Consider the following 27,214-nt stretch of genomic DNA (forward strand, 5'->3'; position numbering starts at 1 on the left):
TCATTTTCATTTTAATTTTGGTTTGGATCTTGCTCCTATCTTTCTTGAAACTTCTCTTCAAGCTAGCAGTCATTTTCCCTTTCATCAGACCAGGTTACTCTGAACTTGGTATCAAGTCCATTATTGGAAATAACCAACATATGAAACCGAGAGTAAGTTTTCATTCATTTGAAATGGCCTGAGAAAATGCATTGCTTTGTTATTTATTGTTTTTGTGACCAATCCCATATTGGTCTGATATGGTTTTTCACACACATGCCATATACTCTTTTCTTCATCTGTCTTATTTGGTATGAGAGCTACTCAGTGACTCACTAAGGACAGTGACAAAAGACAGAAAGTCATTTTTGATGCTCTGAATTATCACGTAACTTGAATAACCAAGTAATGAAAAAACATTCTTGCACCAATGATGTTCACGTGACTACTGTTACAACTTATAAGTAAATCTTGTAGAAGATCATAATCAAATTTACAGTGAAATTTTGCCTGTTCAAAGTAAGAGCCAAAAGTTATTAACATGCTACATTTTAATGGTGATTACTGCAAGTCATTATTATTTTCTGAGATTTAAGTTATTTTCAAGAGCAAATTGCAGCTGCTCTCCACTGCCACTTGTTAAATATATTAGAACAAGCCTGAGACTATCTCAACAGTCAAACTCAGAAGTCAATGAAAAATCCCCTACAATGTGCAGATCAACAAAAGCAAAGTCTTTATTTCTGAAATATAAAAACTGCATATCTCTTTTAAAATTCTACAAATCCCATTTAAGTGAGTAGTAAGGGCTCTATAATAAATTCTTTCTAGCTCAGTAAATCATACCATAATTTGTGCACACACTAAATGCTGACCAAATTCATTAAAAGCAATAATCACAAATTGCTTGGGGTTTCTATTCACTATTAACAGGTTTTAAATAAATGCCTGTGAGATTTAGGAACAGAAGTTGTTTTTGAAACTTCCCTCCAAGGTTTTAATAAACTTAATGAGAAGGGGAAACTCTAAAAACCTCTGGAAACCCAAGTATTTTTCACTTGTAAATGCTGAAACACTGAAAACACACACAGTTCTGCAACTGTTTTTTCTTTTTTTTTTAGTTATAACTAACTAGTTGCCTTTATTTCCAATGAACGTAATATTCACACACACTACATTTATTATTTACTTCTGCAGCCCACATCCCTCATCACAGACATTCAGCCTTCAGATTCACAATTTTCTGCTGTGTTGATGCCAATTCTCCTGCCTCTAACCTGTTGGCAGCTCTGTATCCCCTCTCACATAGGAGGTCAGGATGAAATGAGAGTTGTAACCCAATATCACTCCATAAAACAACCTAACTCCTTCACTGGACCACACAGAGCTCTTCCTTAGGGATTACCATCTACTGATCCATGCTAATGTTTGGAGCAGCCCACCTAAATTAATAAGAGAATGGCTATTTATCTTATTCTATGCACTGATACAGAACATAGGAATTAAAATACACACATTACATTGGAAACTAGAAAAGAAAACAGGCTTTAAAAATGACTGATTATTTTAAAATCTATGTTGATAAGGTTATATATGTAAGTGCAAACAGGGAAGAAATAAGTGTTTATGACTACTGGTTCTTTTACCCTAGTATTTTAAGTGAATGAATCATTATCAGACAGGTTTTACATTCTTATGAGAATTAACTGCCAGCAATCTTCCCCTTCTCTTAGAAGAAACTAATACAATATTTAGGTTACAAGAGAAGGACTTCTATTTCAAAGAGGTGGTTGGTGAGCAGCAAAGCAGAAATGCAGCTTTGATTCATTGATGTATTCACATTTCCAACAAATACCTACTTGATAAAGCTATTTCCTTACTTAGAGTCAGACACCATACAGAAAATTTCCCCTATGAGTCACTGATTCGTTTTGGTATTAATTATTTTACCTGCAATGTATGCGTAATCTCTGGATTTCTTCTTCAAACTTTCTACACTGCTGAAGAGTGGCTTCTTTTTCGTGTTGTAGGGCTATCAGTTCTGCCTGTAGAATGGTAAGCAAAGGATAAATAATTTATTCAGTGTATCCATATCTCTTTGAAAACATTGCACTCATGCATTCATTTCAGCCATGTTTTATTCTGACATGTACTTAGTTATACTATTCCATAACACTGCCTGTGCAATTTTTAGGAAAAACATTTATTTCTTGTAGCATTATAGTTGTTTCTAATTCCTTTTCACCGCAGGACGATGTTTTGAAGGGTTTCCTTGCGTACACAGTAAACTTTTTGAATAGGTAAGGTTAGCCATACTCAGCTGAGCCAAGTGTTTCTTAAGAAACACGTCATAGTTATATAACTTCCCCTCTGCATAATTCTGCAAGCAACATACTCTGTAGTGAGTGAAAAAAGGTACTTAATCTTCAGCTACTGATATGCACCTCATGGTCAGCATGTGGACATGTTGCAGCTCCTGTCCTAAGAGCCACCTAATGTTACCGATGAAGTCTGCCAAGACTGGCACTGCTGCACTGCTCTGGGAGCTGGCTGCATTCCCATCCAGAACCTGGTTTATGGTGGGGCGAGGGACTCCCTGAGCAGCCACTGCCATCTCCCACCTGTGCATTGTCCCGGATGTTCCCCTGCCTTTGTTTGTTGGCGTGGAGCTGAGCAGCCTGTGACTCAGCCATGGTGGAGACTGCAGTGCGTGGCTGGTAGGTCAGGAAGGCAGCCAGAACCAACATGGCGCTACGAGTAGCGAGAAAGAAGGAGAAATAGCACTTATGCATATTTAATAAGGCTTTACAGATTAATCACCATTAATTTTAAAATGTCCAATTTCAATAGCACTGCAGAACTCCCTTGAGGGCCCAGATACCATATAAATTACCAGATAATCAGTGCATGATTAATTGTTGTAACAACAAATAAGACCGGGCTTGTACAGCAATTCCTTGACACACGAGCCTGAGCATTGGGCTGGTTTCCAGTGTTTCTAATTCATGGTGTAAGTTATTAGTTGTACAAATTGTAGAGCCTCAAACCAAGAGGTACGTGTGAGAGAAATGCCGTGGTGAATTCTGCCAACTTCTCAGGACAGCGTTGCGGAACAGTTTCTTAGTAAAATAAAGACTTGTTACATGAGCTATGAACACATGAAGGGAATGGCAGAGTTCAGCTCTGAGCTCTGCCAGACTCACTGCATAATCATCAGCGACTCAGTCTGTGCCTCACAGTCTCTCTCTTGAAACAGGGTTCGTGCTTGCTTCTGTTTCCTGCTTGTCTATTAAGACTGTAAGTCTTCAAGGCAGGTGTTTTACTGTTTACTGTCAACTCCCAGTCATCTATAGACAATTTATCCTGCTGGCTGATTAATCATGTCCTGGATACATGGCTGACTCCTGGCAGATTTTACTGAGCACTGCTCTGTGCAAATGCAGCCACACAGCCAGTCAGCACTGTGCTGCTCAGAGGGTCATACTGTGCCCAGGGCTTTGTGTCACCGGGGTTCAGGACCCACTGCTGCAGCTGCTCCTGTAACAGACATCCATAAAATTTTAACAGAGGGCTCCCTGGAGAATAAAAACAAACTTTCTTACTATATAGAGCATTCCTGCAGCTTGAAAGGCAAAAAGTGTTAATGTTTAACCTCCAAGTGACAGTAGTATAGAGCTTATGATATCAAAAACAATGTACTGGATGCTGGCAAGCCCTAACTCTGCCAGCAAGAGGTTAAAATCCTCTGCAGGTGAGCAGCTTGCCTGGTGCTGCTTGCAGCCTTGCAAGCAGAACGCACAGAACACAGGAATGTCAGCCAAACCAAGCTATTTTCTATAATTATACTGTACTGTAGGTGAAACAACATTCTTAAAAATTGGAAAACATGCTTGAATCAAAGTAGGTGGTTTGTTCTAGAGGCCAATAATTAACATCCTTGCCAATTTTCAGTGTACTGTGAAGTGTGATTGAAATGGGAGACTGGAAGGAAATGTTTGCAGCTGACACACCTACTCACAGGGAGATTAACGGCTAGTCTCTTTGGAGAGCTATCATAAAAAATACACCTCATGTTCCACTCACTTTTCAGGACAAAAGTCAGAAGGCATTGGAGTCTGAAGATGCTTATTTATGTCCATTTTCACCAGACAAACTGTACTTTTTTGACTGGGCTCTCATTTGACTTTCACTGGCAAAAGTACCAGCAGATTGAGGTGCTTGGATTAAAAATTAAAAAAGAAAGCAATACCAAAAAGCAGCTAAAAAATCTCAAGGAAAGAAAATAAAGCATTTGCTAACCTGACTAGCACATAGTGGGTTGATACTAGGGAGCTACACGAGACCAATGAAAATTCCAACACAGGTGTTTTGGTGCACAGTACACCACCATGCAGCAAAATGGCCCATCATTCACAGCCTGAAGAGTGGCAAACACAAACAAATGACTAAGTATCCTTCCTAGGAGGAGGAAAGCAGAACAACACACATAACAATGTCATGCTAACTGCTAACTAAAACAATGGCGCTTGTACAACTATAAAATATCTGAAGACTTCTATAATGTATATTGAAATACATCCACAGTGCACATGGCAGAAGTCCTATATGACCTCACCTTCAGTAATAATAATAGCTTTTTGGGAACTGTTAAACAAAATATTATTCCTTTGGAAAATGTCACAATGTGGAAATCAGAGCTTCTCACATAAATGTATCAGTTTTGATTTATTATTATTATTATTATTATTATTATTATTATTATTATTATTATTATTGAAAGCAGGGGAAAGAAGGAGCTTTGACAACAAAAAGAATTACACTCAGATTCCTCTGGGGGAGGTTTCCCCTAAAAAGACCTACTTTGTGGTAAAGTTGGTCACCACCTTGGTATATGGGATGCTCACAGTGAAGTTTCTGTTTAACTCAGAAATGGTATTTGTATATGGTCTCTTTCTCAGAACTTTTGTTTGACCACAAATTCTAAAGCTTTCGTATATAGTTTAATGTGAATAGATCCTTCTCTCTTCTCTGCCTCCCAGCCCAACTTCTGGCAAAAGAAAAAGAAAGCACTTGTTTCTACACTTTTCCCAGTTTGCATTTTAATAGTTGCTTATAGAAAATCTGTATTTTCAAATTAAATTAGATCTAAAGGTTAATTGCTACATATCAAACATAAAATAGCCATATATTGAATAAGAAAATGCCATTGTTGATCTCACTGCTGTTGCTTTTATGTGAAAACATTTAAAGCACAATCTCATGTGTAAACTAAAGCATAGGAAAAGAGAGTTTTTATCCTTTCCTAACTCCCCTAGGACAAACACAAGCACCCTAAACTCTACTGCTATCACTCTACTGGCAGTGCTACCTAACTACAGTGGAAACACTTCACCTTACATGTTCTTGCATTCCTTTTGCTCACAGCCACCATCCCTTACAATCTGTCCCCCTGTCCACTAGTATGATCCAGCTAATACTAAAAATTCATGGTACCACTGAGTCACCCACTATTATTTTCTTTTTCCATAGAACTTGAGGCCATTCCAATCATTCTGCAAGACAGCCCAAACTTACTTTATATTAATAACATCTCCTAGCTCTGCAGCATCAAGCTATTTTTTTAGTACACTTCTGTTCTTCATACCAAATGTTACTAGCGAAAACATTAAAGAAAATTGGTTCAGCACCAGCTGATGAGAAACTAGGTAGAAACTGCACAGTAGAAATCCTTGGACCTTAACACTACTTCTTTCAAAGCTGTTTGCTGTTACCTTCCTGCTAACTAGTTCCTTATTGCCTTTGAGTAATCTCTCACCACCTTCATTGGTGCATGATATTTTGCAGATGGAGCTCAACTTGCCCATCCTTCCAAACAAGAGATGCTAGGTGAATCCAGTTAATAGCAAGCAGAATTTCCTATATTACGCTTGTGCCTGCTTGTAAAATAACAGCATACACATGCTCCATCTTTTTAATTAAGAATTTTCCATGTGGTACCAGATCAGAAACTCTGCTTTTTTTTGTCAACTTATATATAACAGGTTTCCTTGTCAAAATAGGTAGTTTTGTATCTAAGAATTCTTGCATGAATTTCCTTAAGCGAGCAGTGTTCTTCAATCTACTGTTGATAGATTCTTGCTTTAAGTATTTTCCTTCCAAATTGACTCTGAAGACTCAAAATAAATACTACCTGATGTATAACTGTTAGGATGACTTTTTCTTGTTTGTTTGTTTACTAAATGTAGGCGCTGTCTCTGCTAATTGTCAAATCATATCACACAGAACTTCGTAGGATTTATTAAATTACTAATATCTCTGCAGTTTTAGTTGAAAGCTCTTTTGGAATTTCATGATGGAGACCACCATTATCTCAATTTGAGCACAACAACTTACTCAACAGCAGTGTTATACTCAATTTCCATACCTACAGTTCTCTTAACCCTTTTTCTCATAGTTAACATCATCGTTTCTCAGTGCTGGCTGAAAAACAGATTACACACTTTTGATCTAATACATATTATCCTTGATCTCTATGGTATTCTTAGAATGGTAACATTACCTCTTTCCTTGTTCTCATTACGGTCATTACACCATTATTTAACACCCTTTCTCTGGGCCAATTTAACTTAATCACTGGCAATCTTCATTAATTCTTGTATCTTCTACTTTCTAAGATATAACTTCGTTGGATATAGGAAGTACTCTTTTCATAGAAGCTCAGTTTATTCTTATCAAGATCGTAATTCATCCAATTAGAACTGACACCCTCTCCTCCCCCATTTAACCGAGAAAGTTGTTACTGGGTAGGTATTACTTAAGTTAGTAATGGCTGTTGCCAGCTGCTTTCCTTCCACTGATCCGGGATACTCCTCTGAGTAGAGGAAGGCCAGAAAACAAGTCTCAACAGTCATTTCTGCAATTTGTGGGCTCAATCATTTACATTTGCTAAAGCTGTGTAATGAGGAGAGATGGAAGTAAAGTGTCATTCTGCTCCTTTGGTCTTATGCTACCTGGGGTCTGAGATGGAATCTAGCCATAAGTGCTCAACTGAGAAATGCAATTTCTCCTGGGGACAGAATTAAGTTTCTGGTGATATTAGCTGGCTATGGAAACAGTAAAAGGACAGTTGTGTTCTCAGGGCAGCAGGAGATGGTAAGGGGCAGCAAAGATTTCTTTCAGTTTGAATTAGAATGAGTAAGGAATTTTATTTTTTATTTTTTATTTTTTTTTAAGAAATTAAAAATACTAAGGCTTATTTTTATTTTACTCTTTCACATTTTACATCTCCTGTCAATAACAGCAGCATGTACTGCATGACAGAGCAGGTCATGTTGTGACACATTATGACATTTAACTTCTAACCATTCTGTTATTTTTACATTAGCAGCTGCTACTTAGTGCAGATTACAACATCTCATCTTGTTTTCTATTTCAAAGTGTCAACACATCAAATTGTTCCCCGACAGAAGCAGATGATACTTTGATCTGGAAAAGAATATGAGCACTTGTCTTATTAATTAGGGGATCAGGGTCAAGAACAAGACTCCAGCTAACAGGAGGGAACTGAAAATGCCTGTCTCCCTACTAACAGCTAAGTGATCACCTTCCTTTTTAACTCACAGCGTTAGCGTGTCAAACCGTTTCATTACAATACAAACAGGGGACAGTTTGACCTAGAACATTAGATAAAATATTGCAATGTGTGTTCAAGTAGCAGCTGGCTTTGATGATTTTAAAAATGAAAAGTGAAAATTGGAACTGAACCATGATAGATGTTATATATTACGTGGCATGTCAGTAATTATAACTAAATAATTTAAAGCAAAATTAAAACTTGGAAATGTAGATGCAAATTTTCATGAAATAACACTCATGGGAGATAAACTTGAGATAAAAAAGCTTGAAGTGATAACTGAAATTTTTAGAAATTCAAGGAAGTTTAGTTTCTCAACACATCATTCTCTAATGGAAATACTGTTTATTAAGTTACATTAACTTGGACTAAATCAAGGAGCTGTAATGCTGTTTTCTGATAGATCTGTGTTGTTCTGGAGGATCAGTACAGCTAGAAAACTACCCTAAAGAACTAACTGAGGACTATTGGTGTACATGACTTTTAAAGTAAAGGTGGTGGTGATGAGAACCATGTTAGCCTTCCAGCTACAGCTTTCCCAGTACCCTGCCACAGTAGTGGGCACAAGGGAATGAGGTCTCACAAAAAACATGACCTTTATGAATTTGCATCAGGATCAAACAATTATAATAAGATATTATTCCGCCATTTAACACTATTGTTGGTTAAAGTAAGTATCAAATTCTGTCTCCATCATGAGAAAAACTCCCAGTAAGAATACATGATCATTTTCTATGAATACTGCTTGCATGGTCCCTAATTCTGAGAGGTTCTGTTGCAGTTTTGAATGATATTAACAAGCCATAACATGTATTATGCAGACTGTGCAATCAGGAAAACAAAACAAAACAAAACATCACCAAAGAGATTTTTACTGTTCTGTCAAGGAAAATTAAAGGATCCAATAGCACTTTACTAGACTAGGCACATACCTGGTTCACTGAATTACAAGGAGAACAAACTTAGTATCTACCAAGTATCTTGAAGAAAAAACATTTGAATCATAACATCTGAAAGGTGGATATCTCATTCTTGTACAGCATGTTCACATCACACTGCCGCAGAAGAATTTGACAAGCAGTGTACTCCTAGTACTCCAGTGTACCTAGTGATGTGACCATAATAGCACATATTAGACGGATTCAGCCTATTAACACACTATGCAAGAAAAATTCTATATGAAATGTCAATTATATTTTTCAATGAGAATTTGCTTACCTAAACTTAAGTACTATATTTAAGCAAAATTTCCACACCATTTTTTAATATTTTCTACTTTTTCTCTGAGCAATATACAGCATACTGTAATTGTAGGAAGAATTAGCTATTCAGAGGACAATTCAACGCAAACTATGAGTCTGTAAGACTAACACCCAGAACTGTTTTACTGCACTGAATGATTCACAATGAGAAAGATCAGTTGGAAAGTCTGCCCGCCCATGAGGTTGACCCCAATCTGTAAATGACTTCATGGGGTCAAGACTTCATTTATGGTTTGCATTTGTTGGAGTACAAAGCTACAAAACACAGAGATACCATTGCAGGTATCTACTCCATGCTTATGGAGAACTACTGTAGATACTGCAAAATCTGAAAACTTCCAAGAATGACAGCACCAGAAATATACACTCATAGTTGCATTAAGCTTTGCATGCAAATAATGTCATGTACAGGGATGCAGACTTTTTGGCAGGAGATATGTCAATAAGAACACAAAATACCAAGTAGTTGGGTCTCCATTTACAGATAGGTATATGTTTGTCTTGCTATTAAACCATGATGCACACAGAGAGAATAAAATCAAAATTAACGAGAAGCCTTCATCTTAAAACAGGGGCAGATAGCCATTCACAACAGTTATATTTGCAAGGTAACTATGCCTTTAGAATTAACTTACACGAAAAATGCAAATTTAAAAAATTACAGAGCTAAATTAATTCCTTTATTTTCCAGATTAAAAAATGCCTACAGCTGTGGGCCTGTGGAAAGGGCACATTTCTCTATAATCTCTAATTCAAGTTTGGCCATGGTGACATCACATACTTTGCTTCTGATCTAAAAATACAGTTTCAAAGAAATGATGGAAAGACATCAGTAACACAGAGAAACTTGAATTTGAAGGGAAAATTAAAAATTTAACTGCATTGTTTTAGGTATGATATGTTTAAAGTAGAAACGATTTTCTGTAGAATTTTAAATATTCTGATTATCTGAGAAAGCCCTCTTATGCCCCATTCATGGCTGCTTAGGTAACTGGACTAGAAAACACACATATCCTTTCAAAGGCAGAGAGAGTTATCAACTGTAAGCTTGAAACAAAGAAGGAAAAATGTCTCTAATCTGCTTTAATAACATGAATCTTTCCTTCAACTCCGAGAGATCTCACTTGCTTCACACACACTGTGAAGACTCTTACACTTTATAGCAATCTTTACCAGTAGTCTACTTAGAGGAAATCAAGGAGGAAATGACCGTGTAGACTGCAGTAAGTTGGATAGCCTGCAAGCAGCTCTCCAGATTGTCTACTGGCAGGCTGCTATGGGAAAACTTCAAATGTCAGTACCCATGATAAACCCGTTGTCCACATAAATGACTTGAGACACTAGGATATCAAGTCAATATCTGCTACAAACAGTAAGTCGTCAGCACAGGATCCAAAAGGTAGTGTTGTAATGTTGTCACAGAAGCTTTACAATAACAAAGACCCTATTCAATAAAAAACACATTCCCCTCAGCCCCAGAAGTGTCCTATCCAGTTTGGGGCGGAACTGTGCTGGCAGAAGAACAGAAGAAAGTTCATATTACATCTAGACACATTTTAGGTGAGCTGCAGGCAGAAACAGTGTGTACTTTCAGGACTCAGTCTGGTACATTTTCAGGCTTTGCTAACAGCCCCAAATCTAAGCATAGCAGCACCCCTCTATTACTAAAAAGAGCCATCCAGGAACTGCTTTCTGCCTTGAGACTTTCTGGCATGGTTTGTGTTCACTCACCAAAATCCCCAAAAAGTAGGGCTGCCAATAGCAGGTTGTCTACAGGAACAGGCCCTGGTATACAGTTATCCTTCAAAGGCTTTTCCTGGGATAACAGGTTAAAACCATGCCAGGGAGCTTTCTAACAAAAAGCACAGATGATTGTGTGACATCCTGCAAATCCATGTCCTGATCCTATTTTAGTTAGTAGAGTAGACACAGATAGTCTTGCCAACTAATAGGGACTTAAACTTAGACAAGCTTGATAAGCCTTATATTTGAATTTGACTGATAAATTACTTCTCTCTCCTGGTAGGCAGATGAGGCACTCCTGATTATCAGTTCTCACCTGCAGCTCCAGAGATGTAGGAGTAATTCTTGCTCCTATTTCACTACCTAGCCTTTATTGAGGACTCTGCCTTACAGTAAAGTCCTTGTCTTTGACATATGACCAGCTATTGACCATGCATTTCCAGAATAGTTTGGACATGGTTTCTGTGTTGAGACATTCACTTACTAGAGTTCCCTGTCCTTGATTTCTGTGTGACAGCAGTTCCTTAGTGAGACACTGACATTTCAAAAATCCTTTTTCCGTAAGAAAATACTTACATTGAAATCATTCATGCCTCATTAAAGTGACAGAGAAAAACACACAGGGCAGTAACCTGAGCAAAAAAGCAGTTGACAATTTATGCTCAAAGGCTCAAAACTGGTGCCGAGTGAAAATATACCACAAATTGTAACCTATGTAAGGAGACAGAGCGACTGTCACTTCTTGACAGAAAGTACTTTGCAGGAGGCAGCAGAGTCAGAATCCAACTGGTACAATCAAACAAAACTCCCATAAAGGCCATGAGTCCTTATAGGATTATAAAAATGAATTGTCCTACTGGCCTCATTATAACTGTGCTTGTCCATACTTCTTGCAGGATTTGGAATCAAAGTTAAGAAAAAGCTTGAAATAGTATTTACTGCTTCACCTTAGTCTTCATCTTATGGAAAAAACCTACTAGGAGGAGTACACCCTCAAATTTATTTGATATTTTCATACATACAATACAGAATCAACATGCTGAGTCTGACAGAACAGCTAAACTTAAGAAAGGAATAAATCATTACTGAATAAATGTTTCTGCTATCATGGAAAGCAGGAATGAGAAAGAATCAGTAACCATATGCCCCACACAGACATGTCCAGACTTTAAGTACCCAGACATTCCTAAATTGACTTTGAATCTGGCAAGTCTATTAATATTCCTCCTTTGATAACTGTAGTTATCATCAGATTACCTATAGGAACAATCTGGGCTCTTTCCCCAGCTGGGTCAGTTTTGTGCCTAGCTCGTCTGGGCAAAAGCTGCATGCCTGTTCCTGAGGCTAGCAGCAGCCTTTATTAACCTTGAGCTGCCAGTGCATCTGGGCTGGTTGTGAATTGCTGAGTTACTGTGAGCAAGACACCACCACATCTCCTGTGATGAGGGAATCCCCAGCAGGCACTTTAAAACAGCTTCAGTCTCTGTGTAGTCCTTGGTGTGTAGAAGGGATCAGATATTCTAAATCTGAGTACCTGGTGCTGATTTTGATCATATTTATGCAGAACAAGTCCTTGAATCTTCTTTTTGCCACATTCTTACTTCAGTGTTTTCCACAAAAACAGAACTTTGACTCAGGAATTTAAATTATATTAACAAAGGCAAATATATATGTTTGTGAGAACATACGTATATGTATATATTCAAGTCTTATAGGAACCACTAATGTTCTAGAAAAAATGCAGGAGAGAATTCAGTAGATAGCACTTTCCCGTGGAATTAGCAGGAAACAGACAACTTCACAGATTGTTATGAATTCTATAATTTTGAATGAGATCTTTTGATGTAGGTAAGTTGCATTTACTCAGAACTCAAAAGCTTGATACAAAAGATGTCTGATCCTTTCGACTAAATGAATCTCTTTACTAAATTTTATACAAGGTAATTATGCTTGTCACTATTGCATGTCTATTTGATTTGATTCTATCAAACCTTTGCCTCGGGCAAAAGCATTCATTTCATTTTCTACTGAAGTTTAGGTGCACGGTGGCAGAACACTTCTAAAATTCTGTCACAGTTCACTCAGACTCAACCACATTCCACCTGGAAAAAAAAAAGGGGGGGGGAGGGGGGGGCTCCTGCATATCTCAGTACCTCACAATACTTGAAATCATTTGAGGAAGGAAAATGGGAGGGAAGGAGAAGCATATGTGTCATCTGCAGTCCTATTCTTTAAAATCATAGTTGGCAAAAGGAAATAAAATAACCCAGAGGAAAAAAAAAAAAAAAACCCAAACATTTCAAATGCTTTAACTATCAAATACTGCAGCAATTTTTCATTATATAAGGTAATGCAGAAGGTATATTTATCCCATCTTATTTGTGCAAGGCAACTAGACCACTTCAATCACCATAGATTGCGATGTACAGAAATCATGTTCCAGTAAAACCAGACAGCAAACACTTCTCCGTGTTACTGTCCTACAACTAGAATTTCAGACAATGCTTTTGTTTTCACTCGTTCAAAGTATATCTTACACTTTTTCACTGCACCTATTATACATTTCTTCACTTGAATACCTGTTGAACTAAGCTTGTCTTGCCAGAATATTTTTAATTATGCAATCCGTATTCTGTCAATGGCAAGCACTTAGGTAGAATTTCGTATATACCTTTCAACATACCCAGAAGACAATTAAAGAACTCAATGTACAGAAATATTTGCCAACTGAAATGCTAGTGCAGCAAGTTTAATCAAGTGATCTTGACTAACTTTTAGCAAAGAATCACAAGTTTTCATCATCAGTTTAGCCACTTTAAACTCCATGTCTTAGAGAATTTTATTGACTCAGTCATTTTCACAGTCTGCAATACATGCCTGACTTACATAATACTCCGGGCAATCATTCTATTAATACTTGAGCACTTTCTTTTCACATGCAGTGTGATGAATGCCAAATTTATCTTTAGCTTTTAAGAAAATTTAGTTTTGCACAGAAAGTCTTGACCCATTAAAGCCAACACAAATTTGCTATTGACTTCAATGGGATTAACATTTCTCCATGTTTGTATACATGCATTCTATTTAGTGCTGAGTATTCCAATTATATGTGTGCTGTGTACAAGGTTAACCTACCGAATAAACCTAACCAAGAGCAACATCTTTGACTGTGTTGCTGATCAATACTATAAACTTAGATATGTAGGCAAGCTTTGTGTAGAACCCTCACCAATTCGGTATGGATACAGTGGTGACTGTTATGAAGTGCAAGGTACCACCTGATATTAACTTTTAAACTAACCAGTATTAGAAGGTTTCATCCGTGCAGCCAGGTTTGTGAAACATCTTAACAGCAATGATAAAATTCTTCAAAGAGCCACCACTTTTAGAATGAAGAAACCTTTCTTGTGGAGGGGTGCAAGTCTATTAAATTCATACAGAGAGGGGAAAATCCATTACTTTGTTTTGGAAGCTGTTGGATTGGCATCCCTATTCCTAGGCATACTGTTGTGGATTGTAGCTGTTGTATGAAACCCCACAAAATGCTTTTGATCCATTTTATCTTGCAACTTAGCAAAGAAACGTTGCAGTAAGAAACACCAACAAAGATCTGAAAAACTTAAGCTCTGGATTACCATATTGTGTTCTCCTGCCATTCAATGTGTCAGACAAAGGCAGTGGTGTTCAAAGTAGAAAAAGAAAAAGAAACTCGTCAAAGACAGTGCAAAGCACAGAGTAAATAATATTCCTTCACATCCCTACTCTTTCATAGATTTGTTGTTAAAAGAGTTGCAGCAATTAGGCTTTTGTTAATTACCAGCTGTTGAAACAGATGTGTTGACTGTCCTTATTAGTCAACAGCTGGGACAGGAGAACAATTGATGCTCTCTAAAACCAACAGCCAGCTGCTTTGCACTAATTATCTCCGATCGATAATACAGGTGATAAAGGCAGCAAAAAGGTTATGAGCTTCAATAACCAAGGTACTGTTATTGAATATCACTGGAATTTATGTTTAATTTCAGAAAATGAATAGAACAGTAAGCTGCTGCAGGCTGCTTTGCCTGCTTTTTGTCTGCACCATGTCAAGGTCAAACAACATGCAAGTAATAGGGGAAATACAAACAGAAAAGAACCACAACTTTTTCTTCTAACCCTCTTGCTATGTTTCAGATATCTCACTGATTTTCAAGGAATGCATTCTCTTTCAGGTGACTGTACCTGGATGCCATTCATCATTAGTTCAATTTGCCACTTTTCTTGCACTCAATTTTACAATTATTGACTTTTTGGAATGTGTAAAATGGCTAACTGTACCTACAGGAAAATTTTATTGTACAATATGTAATAACATATGATACACAAATGCTGAAAGAGGGAGCCATCCCTCTTGAAAATTAGGCTGTAGTCTTAGGCATGCTGTCAGTTCTTAAACAAACTTACTTCACTTCTTGGAATTTGATTTCAGTTCTTCTAACTGGGAGAACTATATTTATCTTGATTGATTACTTTGTAATTGATGATTTTAACATACTATTTAAATGCAAAGTAATGCTTGTATAAAGTTACTGTAACAAGGAAAAAATTACACACTTTTCTAGTATCAATATATGTCAAAGTTTATAAAATGAATAGTTATTTTAGCACAGGGCCAGACTTCCTCAAGTGGGAGTCACAAGTGTAATTGCTAATATCTAAATGAAATGTATCAACATACGTAGTCAGATAGTTTCTACCCACTTTTGTTCTTGCTTTGATTTATATTTCCTCATCTCCATATCCTATTAAAGTGCATTAAAAAAAAAAAAAAAAGAAAAAAAAAAAGAAAAAAAAAAAAGCCAAGCAGAGACTTTAAACCATTTCTATTAGCTGCTCAGTTCATCTCAGGCCAACAAAAGCCATGACTACAAGAACTACAACCATGTCTATTCACTAATTAGTCGGCACTTAAAGACACTGCCTTACTGAAAACAAGGATTAAAACTGGTTGAATACTCGCCCTTTCATAGACCTCCCTCATGTCTCTGCTGGGTCATCATAAGCAGCTTGTTCTCTGGACTTTAAGTAGGGAAGCTTGACAATCAGCTCTGGGCTCATCAGTGGGCACTGGACAATTAATAGAAGCTATCGACACTTTAACAGATGTGTAACTAGCAAAGAAGTTTCAGCCAGGGAGATGACTAAAAGTATATCATACTGCTATGGCAGCAATGTTTTAAGGAGGACACATAGAAGGATACTGGTATATAATTTTGAAATAAAGGAAAGCAATGTACTTCAGTGTTTCCACTTCAGACTCAAGAGAAAAAGAAAACCCACATACCATTATAGCAACAAAATTTGAATGCATCTTTGTATACAAAACCTGACATCTATTAGCAGGATTCTACAGCGTGCTGTAAAAACAAATAGATGCCAGTTCAGAGCCTAGTTGTTAGTTTTTTACTCTTAGAAGAACACTAAAGAAGTGAGAAAAGGAAAAAAAAGGATGGAATGGTTTTAAGTAATGGCTTTATGCTTGCATTTCATTCCTTCCTTCTCTCCCCAGCTGCTTCCCTCTGTTCCTACATCACATTTAGGGTTTTCCCCTGGAGGACAAAAATTGGCTCTGCTTTTTGCTTGTTATCCATTAATGAGCTATGGGGGCTGGGAGAGAGGGAAAGCGGTTAAATTTTGGTCTCACTCTGATGTGGTCAACCAATGAAAAGTTAACATGTAGAGTATGCCAGCTGGGAACTCTTCAGAGTGATGGGCAAACCCTCTCCCTTAGAAAGAGATCTGAAGAGAGGTTTATAAACAATGTGAAAAGATATTAACTAAAATCAGGATAGAAGCAAGGAAATTCCTGCATGACCTGCAGAGGTTTCCATGACAGAAACTATCACAAAGCAAGAAGGAACTACCCTGGAATGCAAAAAAAAAACAACAAAACTGTAGTGGATGTTGTTTCACATCAACAGCCAAGACACTCCAGAAATCTTTCAAACTGCATGTGCGTGGTGAGGGCCTCATTAACAAATCCTGCTGCTGGGTGACCTATTCCAGCCTGCAAGCTGATCATAAGGGACACTACCGTGCATGTGGCACAACCTCAGGCCTGGTACCAGCAGCAGAGCACAGCAGGGTGTGTGCTGTATGGCCTCGGCCATTCTGTCAGGGAACTGAAAGCACCTGGACTTTGGTCTCAGGTTTTGCAACAGTCACAGTCCCACAGTGCACTGCATGACTGGATTCCCTACATAATCACAGTTACACTTCCCAGAAGAAACAGGCCTGCAAAGGTCTGAATTAACAAATAAAGCAGCCATACTCTGTCTCCTGAGAGTCTCAATCTCCACTATACCAGAACACAGCAAATCTGTCCCATTGAACTCAATCCTGTACATTTTCATCTGGTGGTAAACCTTAGAATGAATGGTCCGGAACAACCCACAGCACGTTCCCTTTTGCATTTTGCTTTCAGATAAATTTTTGTAAACAGCCAGGATGTTCTGTAAGAGAAAGTAAACCTGAGGACTAGTGCCTGAAACATACCTTTTCAGCTATCTCACAAAATCTTTCTAAGTGTGACAACCAAGCTCCCAAGAAAATTCACCTGGCAACAGCTGCATTGAAACAAAGTTACTGCAGCAACAAATAACGTCAGAGTGTTAATAATTGACAGGAGAAGAATGAAAAGGTGAGTAAGGGATAAAGAGGACAAAGGAAAGATTTTAGTATAAACTTCTGCTGGTAAGTAATCAATCAAAATTAAGATTGAACGAGTCAGTACAAACGTTACTTCTAAAGCCGAAGTGAGTTTGGTATCTGGGGCTCCTGAACAGGGTTTGCAAAACTCCATTTTCTGGAAAATGATTTGCAAAATTTGACAAACAAATCCCCCGCTGATTTGAATTTAGTTTCATGCAATTCCCCCAAGAAACTAAAGCAAATGCAGGAACAGTAGCTTCTAATATTTACTGTATGCAGGAAAAGTGTTGCTTGATCCCTGGTTCTACAGGTTACAGCAGGAATTATTAATGCGGTGGTAATGAATGAGTTCTATGATTTACATAATCTAACAAGAGACCACTCCCCTTTGAGGGAGGAACTACATCCTAGTGACACTGTTTAGAAGAAGCTGTTTCGGATGACTAAATTATCAACAGCCTCGGGTAAAATGAAATACTGTATGAATGTCTGCAGCTACTATGGCTAGAGGTCAAAACAGTAGGAAAAACTTACCAGAATACAAAGTTAAATATTAAGAAATCAAGATTTGTTTCCTCAAATCCCAAACACACATATATTTTTTCTGTATTTCATAATATGACAGAATTTACATTTTTATAAGGAAGGGTATAATTTATCAGTTTCATTTATGGCAGGACTGCTTTGCCCAGAATCCTGGCAGATGTTAAAATGTAATTGTTTTCAATAAAAGATATCCCCTAAACTCAATTCAACTATCAGTTAATACAATGAATAACCTATACACTGAAATCAAATATCCCCAAAAGACTGTACTCACAAAATTAAGGAATTTCCAGGTTCAGACCCCCAAAATATATTTTTTTTCAGATAACTTAGGAGCCAGCCTCTGATCAGATCATCAGTTGTGAAGATATACTGAAATCCCATCATTGTTCAAACATGGAAATCCTGGACCTCTTAAGGGGATGCAAAGTACTGTCAAATTCATACCAAGTCTTAAGTATATATTACCAGCAGCTGAATGGAGGAGGCATTAAAAGACCATGGCTTTCCAAAACATCAAATAAAGTCTTTTAACAAAGAGTTAGAGCTAACTCATAAAATGTAAATAATTAAAGATGGACTGTAGCAGTGAGTATTATTTCACATGTACACTTACAGTTCACTGGACCTATTTACACAGGGCCCAACACTGATGCCATTTAAATTGATAAAAGATGTCACAATATCTCAGAAGGGACAAGGGGCTTCTTTTTGGTCTAGTCAGTAACAACTTGTCACTGTTGTCAAGAATTAATTAACTTCTTAATTCCTACAAAGATTAATTAATATTTCAGGCTTCAAGAAAATGATACTTCTGCACTCAAAGAAACATTATTCAATACCAAATGTCTGCTGGGGCTCCAAGGTATGAGATAAATTTAAAATGCTGAACAGTGTAAAATTTAATAATTTCTCTGTAATTTACTGCACCGTGGTACTCTGAAAACATCTGAAATCTACATCATTATCTATGTGATATATAACTTTTCACATCCAACCAGACTGCAGTAAAATTACCTGTTTCTCCTGAAAATAAACCCTTCTATATAAAACACAACTTGTATCTGTACTAGATGAACTGCCAGTTCAGTCTTTAATCAGCAATGGTTTTTAAACTCTGGGTGACCACTCCTTTCACTGAGTTTCCCCATTGCTTGCTTTAAACTATTCACAGTTCAGTAGAAGAAAAATGCCCCCTAAGTATATACTGATTGACAAAATGAAATTATATTTGATAACAAAAGGATCTTGATATTTCATTGTTACTGCAATCAAACAATCTCTAAAAAAACAAACAAAAAAAACCCAAGAAACCAAACACCTACCCATCTCAAAGTGTGTAAAAACAACAACAAAACCCAATAATTCAAACTAAGCCTTCATAATCTTTCCAGCAGCAGATACGTATTTTGCAGTTACTATTTCCCAAGAGAAAAAGTGACATTACTAAGAACAGAAATTAAATCAAGAATACTGACTTGAAAAAGCTATGCCAACATACATTTTAGGAACTTAACACAAAGAAAAGTTTGTTAAAATGGTATGTAATGGCTTTACACCTGATATTTTCACATAAAAGAGAGGAAAGCACAATGTCAGGAAACATATCTCAAGGTTAGGCTAATCTCCTAAATGTATATCTTTAAAAATATCAGATATCATCAACAACTGATAAATGAAAAAAAAATAAACATACCATTGGATTTCCAGTGAACACTTTTTAAATCTATTTCATTACAAAGAGTAAAGGACAAAAGTCAGACAACCTTTTGCTGCTTAACATCTTATCAAGATTAAGATGGAAGCCCATTAAATGTCTCACATCTTGAGAAGTTCTCAGTTGATTCAAAGCTGTTCTTTACAAACCAGAATAATCTCTTACCATTGCTATATGTATAACACACTTTTACTGAGGTGATCTGTGGGACAGGACTACTGGTTCTCATACAAGGCTTGATTTAAGATTTAATATGAATAACTTTAAGCAGAGGTGAAACATTAGAGCAGCAAGTTAACACTGTATTTATATATAGCACAAACACAACAAAACCCACATGAGTACAATAGCACCTTTCCACATAAAAGATACATTTATGATTAGGCTCACAAGTCCTACACACAAAAATGAGGTCTTATTTGCCTCCAGTCACCTAGGGGTTAAGTGAACCAAGCACTTCCAAAGAACGTTCTGCTCTCTCTCCCACATTTACCTTTCAGAAGTATTGCCATGTGTTAATATGTGCCCCTCTCTTCACACTGATTGTAAGTGGAGCCTTGGTGAGTGGCTCAGCAAAGATCCTTGGACTAAAGGTGGATGAGTTGATTCCTTCCTTGGTAGAACATTATCAAGGTCATGAGTCTAAGGACAAAGATATTAGAAATGCCAAAACTAATGTTACCAGTACACATGCACTGTGATTTTAAATGCATGACTATGCTATGTGGGTTTTTTTTCTAAACTTCTTTCTAATTGCTGCAGAGGGTGGAAATAAATGTGAGAGTGAATCATCCTTGCTCAGGGAAGGAGCTGTTACCTGCTTATTCCTGTTCTTTTTGTTGGAGCCATAGGATCAGGACTGCAGCTGTGAGCAAATACGCTTCGTATTTAAAGGAAGCAAGTGCTGCTGGGCATTAGTGGAATCTGTCCAAGCTTTGGTCAAGATACTTCAGCACGACTTAACTGAAAGTTTTCAGAGGGATTCACAGTATGTTACCCATTTTCTAACTGTGCAAGATAAATCCCCTGTGTCTAATCTGCAGAAATACAATCATAGCTGCAACTGAAGTCTATGGGGGACAGGACATAAATACTATATGTCTACACATCAGGCCTGATAGGAAATAACTGAAGGCTTGATCTACACAAAAAATAATTGAGGCAAATTAAAATGTAAGTGCCTGTCTACAGATATTAAAAATGAGAAAGTTTATTTCCAGTATTATCTGCATGTCTTCCAGGACTGAAAAGAAACAGATTTTGATCTGTGAAACAGCTCATCAATGAAGGGAGGAACTGTATGAACAGGATGGCCCACACCACACAAGTAGGAGGCTAATCTTCTCAGTTGGAAACTAGCTGGAGCAGCCGGGATATTAAGTCAGCAACACAAGGGGAGGTTATTTGGAAGGCAAATGAGGTACATGCTCAAATTCAGCACCTAACAAGAAATTTGAACCAACGTGGCACAGAATATAATGAAAAGAATCTCTTCATTTGTGTTTATGTATTGATCCTAGAAATCTAGATAAGAAGAGGAAATTCTCAATGATGGGAATAAATTTATGTAATCAGCATTACTAAAATAATCTGGTGAACAGAGAAGTAGTAAAAAAAACACAAACCCAATGCCTTAAAAAACTAGAATCATACCATTATTCTTTTTACAATGACCTAACACAGTACCACAGTTCTTGAATACATACAAGTCAATATGCTAACTAATACAAAAACAGACTTGCTGGCTAGCTAATCTAATTAGGGAATGGAACAAGCTTTTCTTCAGTACATATCTATAATAACTGGAAAGAAAACTAAGGTGCTATAGGGAACTTTGGTTTAGGAGACACATGCTGAAAGTATTTGGCGGTCAACTATTAAATAATGTTATACACTTTCAAAAATCATGCAGTATTTATCAGCATGATAGAATCTGTATCTCCTTATAACACAAGAGACGTTAATCACTGTACTGGAGATTTACATAGATCTCTCCAAAAGTAATGCCTCCTACTTATTTCTGTGGAATCTACAACAGCTACAAACAGCACAATATCTCTATTTGATAAATTCTCAGATATGTAACTCTATTTTTCAACATAGCCACTACCATTAGCCTGCATTCAGAACTTCTAAATATCTGTATCAGCGGAGGTGAACACTATCGCTGTTGCTACTGCTGAAACGCAACACCCACTGCCTCACATCACTGGTTGGTCTCCATCAACATTCAGCAAGCATTGTTGAATGTCAATGGGTGCCATTTTTTCTGTGTAGAGGAATTCAGTTCCACACCTTTGGTTCATCCACACTTCCACGTCAGACACCATTTTGTCAGACTGCCCCTCTGCTGCCATCTGTTGCATGGCAACAAGTAATGAAATATTGATGGGAAGATTCAACCTCTACTGCCACACCACCACCATCTGCCTCTGATGTCATGAGCCAGCATCATAAAACAGGAGGCATACATAGCTACATACATTTTTTTACACAGAATTAATATGCACTTTTCACTTTCCTAGCTATCTAAGAAGGAAAGCTTTCACAGATTATGACAGTTTCCAATTCAGGTATTGGAGGGTTGTTAGAGAAGACCCCTGTTTGGATAATGTTTGGTTTTAATCAATTTTAAAACACTAACACATTCCTGGGGGAAAAAAAAAACAAAAAAAAACTGGATAAAAACTGGGCCAAATAATTGAAAACATTAGATTCAGCTAATACAGAATTTAAAGAAAGAATATAATTACTCCCAGTCAACATATTCTTGTGTAAAATAGGTCCTGTCAAATAAATCTGATTTCTCCCTTTGATGAGATTAAAAGCAGATGTCATAAAAAGATTTGTCAGGCTTTGACTTATTATCACATAGCTGTCTGATTAGAAAAAAGAAGACCAAAATGCATCATCAACAAAACTCTCCCTAAGTGGATTCAGAGTGGGCCAAAAGTTAACAAAACACCAAAACGCTGTGTTCCAAGATGCATTCATCATTGAATAACAGGAAAATACATGTAAGATTGCATGGGCATCAATAGTAGGGATACATGTATTCAATGTATTCTTCAATTACTTGGAACCAGATAAACATGGCTACTAATGTTAATGAACATAAAAGTAAGCAAATAATGATGAAGCAATGTTCTGGGTCACTTGATAATGAAGGGTATTCAGATTGAATGTATTTTAATAAAGCCCAATTCAAATTGAACATATTTTAATAAAGCCCAATACACAGTCTAAGAACAGTGGACACAGGCCACATTTATAGAAAAGTGAATCGCATTCTGAAAAGCACTAACTGTGAATAAGATCTTGGGCTTCAGTACAATGTGACAATGTAATGCTGTGAAAAAACTTCAGGTTCAGGTACAACCTTTAGGTGCATGTATAGAGAAACAGCAATTACATCTGTGAGGGAATTAGGGTGATTTTACTACATGTGTTCCTCTGAGGAAAAATACTACAAAATACATCCTCTTTTTCTTAGAAATGGATTCTGGGCCTCACCCTAAATGCTAGGCATTTATGAATTATAAATGTTCCAGAAGGTAACATCTTGTGTATTTCAAATAGTTATGAAAACTCTGGATAGATTTGACCTTAATTTCTTCACACCTTGGCATCTGCAAAAAAGAAAAAAAAAAAAAGAAAAAAAAAAAAAAAAAGTTCCTACAGGAATACAAAATATAGTTGTTTATTAAACCTTTCATTCTTATAACACCGAATATTACAAAAAATCCTCATGATCGTTACTCAAAATTCAGTTTTCAGGGAAAGGTTTGAACAGTATCCAGTAAACAAGAGATTGGCACACATAACGAACAAAGAAGATTAAAAAAAATATATTGATTGGCTGTTCTCTGGATACGGTGTGAAGCAGGAATGCTGTGAAATAAAGCACACATGATTCTGTAATGAAAAATGTTAACACAGTTTCAGGGAAAAGGGAAGTAAATGAAGATGCTCACTTTAGAAATGCCTGAACTGATGTTAACTCCTCATTAACTGGCTACCTCAGTGTAACTTTTGGCATGCATAGCAATCAACATACCAGAATTGTACGTGTATAAAATATTCATAACAATTGTCTAAACTGTTCTTAAAGGGACAAATGTTCTGACAAACAACTTTGCAGAAAGCCAGAACATTTGCTTGCCCTATCTTGCACTCCTTAAATCCCCTGCAATTTGTCAACTTTGAATGCAATACTTCTCCAGGGGCTACCAATGAGCTTTTCACGTCTTGCTCATGTCATCCATTTTCCGCTTGATTAGTGGGGACCTGAAGTAATCTTTCTGCTTCACAGAACAACTAAAGCCAACATACACGAAAATACCAGTATCTTAGGTACAGCTCTTAGCATGGGACAAAGGTCTTTGAGGATGTTCAGGCCCTTGTTGGTGCAATGAAGTGGCTGAGACAGATGAGGAAGAAACAAACATCCAGGCTTAAAAAAAGGAAGGATAAGTTAGGAGAACAATGAGGGAAAACAAAAGAAAACATTTTTGACACTAGTGAAAAAGAAGAAAACGGAGTGATGCTGAAGGTATGGTATAAGATGTGAGAAAGGAGAAGTGATAACTTGTATGGAAAAATAGAAAAGAAGAAAGCTCTTTGGATTTAAGACAAAAGATAGAAGGAGCAGGATATAATATGGAAATAAAAATTGAATGAAATAATTTTTCATATTCTATTTTATCTTTTATCAAATTTTCTCTGATGTTTAAAATCTTTTTTTTTTTTTTTTTTTACCTCTCTGTTTTGAAAAATTTAAATAAGGAAAATATATCTAAAAAGCTTTTAATATTGAGATATTAAAACAATTATTCTCCTAAGGATAAGCAACGCAAAATATTCCAAGTATCACAAAATAATTTTTTTAACTGTTGTAAAAATACAAAAAAATAATTCCTTAAATAATTTTCTGAGTCACAAATTACACTGAATGAATCTTTGAGCGTAGAAGTGAATGGGTTTGAAACTGTAAGAGGAGGCTTTAGTGCCAGCATCTTTTCAACATCAACTTAACTCTAGTACCACCCCTTAATCTCTACTGCTCACCACAAAATTACCAGATACCAGCTGACATTCATGCTATTAAAAACTAATAAAAATTGTAGATTTAAATTTGATAAGTTAAAAACTCTTCATGTCTTAGTGTCATCACTTTAAACGTAGCATAAAAAGAGGAGCAGAGAGAAATGATTGAAGCTCTGCACTATTTAAATTTGCAGCTGTACTGCTACATAAACCACTTTGAAATATAGAAGAAAAAAATAAAACTCTGTCATTAAAATATTTATAATTTACTGGAGGAAAAGGACCTCTTTACAAATATGCAAACCAAGTTAGTTTTGTACTTGTAATACTAAGGAAGCCTTGTCCAATATTTCAGTGTCTCTCTCTTACGCTTTCCTTATATTACCTTTCCTCATAACAACATCCTCATATTCCTTCGTATTCTCATAGAATTCTTGGATCCTACCTGTGTATAGCATTTTATTACATGCCTCCAGTTCAGCCTACAACTTCTACTTAACCCCTACTTACCCCTTTTCTTTCATTGATATAGTAGTTATCTATTGCTGCACATCTGTCTCCTGCTAAATGGTAATAACTGCTGATAAAGTTCTTCCCATGTCTTCCTTGAGAGGGGCACTGAGAGAAAGAATCCTCTTAGGGATCCAACCATTATTCTTCTGCCAAGTTTGGCTGAAAAAAGCTAAAAATTCTAACATAAAAACTGAAGGCTGAATAATCATATATATATATATATAATTTTCTTAGGAAACAGCTAAACACAGCCTGCTTCATTGAAAATCCTTTCTCTTTTCTCCCCTCTATTAAAATTCAGGTAGCGAATTCTCATGAAGTATACTCCTGAGAAATCATTTCTATCCAGAAGAGGCTGTGATCTAAAAGCCACAGATGGCTTCCAGTCACATTGGTGCACATGAGAAGAACAGAACAATGAAAGGTCATCAAGAAGATGAAGATGAGCCTCACATTTGCAAACTTGGACATATTTAACCAATTGTTTCACATACACTGTATAAACAATTGCTGCAAACACAGTCATAAATGTAGAGCTTACGTGATACTCTACCTCATTTTCTTCTTATTCAGAGTCTTTGTTTGACTGAAAAAATGAATAATGCAGATTTTTTTTTTTTTTTGAGTTTTTACAGTGAGTGAAAGATCCATAGCTTTTAGAAATTACATACATATATACATATAAATACATACATATATAGCAAAGGCTTTTCAGGTGGCAACCACCCTGAGAAGATCAGATACAGGAGATGATGTATCAGGTGGCTAAGAAAGCAGCTTTGCCAAATTAAGGACTGAAAGTAGAAACCAAATCCACTGTATGACATTTACAAATAAGAATGAAGTGCTTTGCAAATCTCAGATATTGACGTATTTTAGAAACAAGACAAATAAATTGTTTTATCTCAGGCTGCACCTTTACAAAGAACAGATGAGACAACACCCTGCTATGCTGCCTGACTCCTGCACACTCTTCTGAGGTTGTGATATCTACAAGAAAGGCAGAAAGAGATGATGCCAAGGCTGACAAACACATATCTTAACCTATAAGACACCGATCCCTTACCAGGAAGGAATAAAGTGAGTTTAGCAAAATGGTTACAGCAATCTTGCTAGCACACCTGCCTTGACTAAACAGAAGAGTAATCTGTGATATTTAGGTTCTAGCAATATATCCAAGATCTGTGGTATCAAAGCCTGCACCAAATCAAACCTGCATAATGTCACTCAGGCAAATTTAAAAAGAAAAATCATTTTAGGAAAAGAGAACCATATAGAGTGTCTTGCTTAGTGCAAATATTTATTGAAAGAGCAATCTCTCCCTGAAATACTCCCTGAGACAGAAACCATAGCCATTAATTATAGTGATAGAAATTCTGTGTGGAATACTTGCCTTTGGTTTTTCAAAACCCAAAAATGTCATTGGTCATTGGGCTTTTGGATGAAACTACTTGATTCAAATCTTGAAGTGAACTCTACAATAAATTTAGGCATAACACAAAGAGCAAGCAAAGGATGCCCTGTTTAGTAAGAAAAAAGACAAAACTGCACTGTACAACTTCTGTATTTTGCCTGTATTTGACCCTTTTAGGCCTTATTTCCTTCAGAAAGAAGACCTTCTCGATATTGATGTGATCCAGTATAAGGAATAGGAAAAGTGGAAAGCCCAGTAGATTTAAGAAAGACCCCAGGAAACTGCTTTGCAGATTCACTACAAGTGCCCAGACAGGCTCTTCTTGAGGGTCTATATAAAACAGTGAGATGCTAGTTGATAAACTGTTGCAATCAGTTGCACATTTAACACTGTTAGGGTCAAGATCAGAGAACCTATGTGTGGCTGGAACCACTTTCTGTAAACATTCTCAAAGATGACAATTGGTCTGTTGCTTAAATAATCATGGCTTTTCTTTGATGGCTGAGTCTGTCTTATAACTGTAATAAGTCTGCAAGGACGCTGTGGCATTTCACAGATAGTTTAATGTCATAAATCTTGAATGAGAAATCTAGAAGGACTTATTAGACAGAATCCACCCTAAGTCACTGGGAGGAAACAATAAATAGTTTTTGACCTTCTAATTCTAGATA

The 27,214-nt window shown here is 36.7% G+C and overlaps 1 protein-coding gene across 8 annotated transcripts in view; it reads right to left on the reverse strand.

Annotated features, from left to right (window-relative positions):
* The window catches only part of MIPOL1 (mirror-image polydactyly 1), a 173,154-nt gene that overhangs the window by 45,905 nt on the left and 100,035 nt on the right, over nt 1–27,214 (reverse strand). For all 8 annotated transcript variants that reach the window (XM_072338782.1, XM_072338789.1, XM_072338785.1 and 5 more), the window contains one exon: nt 1,930–2,024. In XM_072338782.1, the coding sequence (XP_072194883.1) occupies nt 1,930–2,024 (95 nt within the window). The remainder of the gene's footprint in view (nt 1–1,929; nt 2,025–27,214) is intronic.

Source organism: Excalfactoria chinensis, chromosome 5 (genome assembly GCF_039878825.1).
Source record: "Excalfactoria chinensis isolate bCotChi1 chromosome 5, bCotChi1.hap2, whole genome shotgun sequence".
NCBI classification, from domain to species: Eukaryota; Metazoa; Chordata; class Aves; order Galliformes; family Phasianidae; genus Excalfactoria; species Excalfactoria chinensis.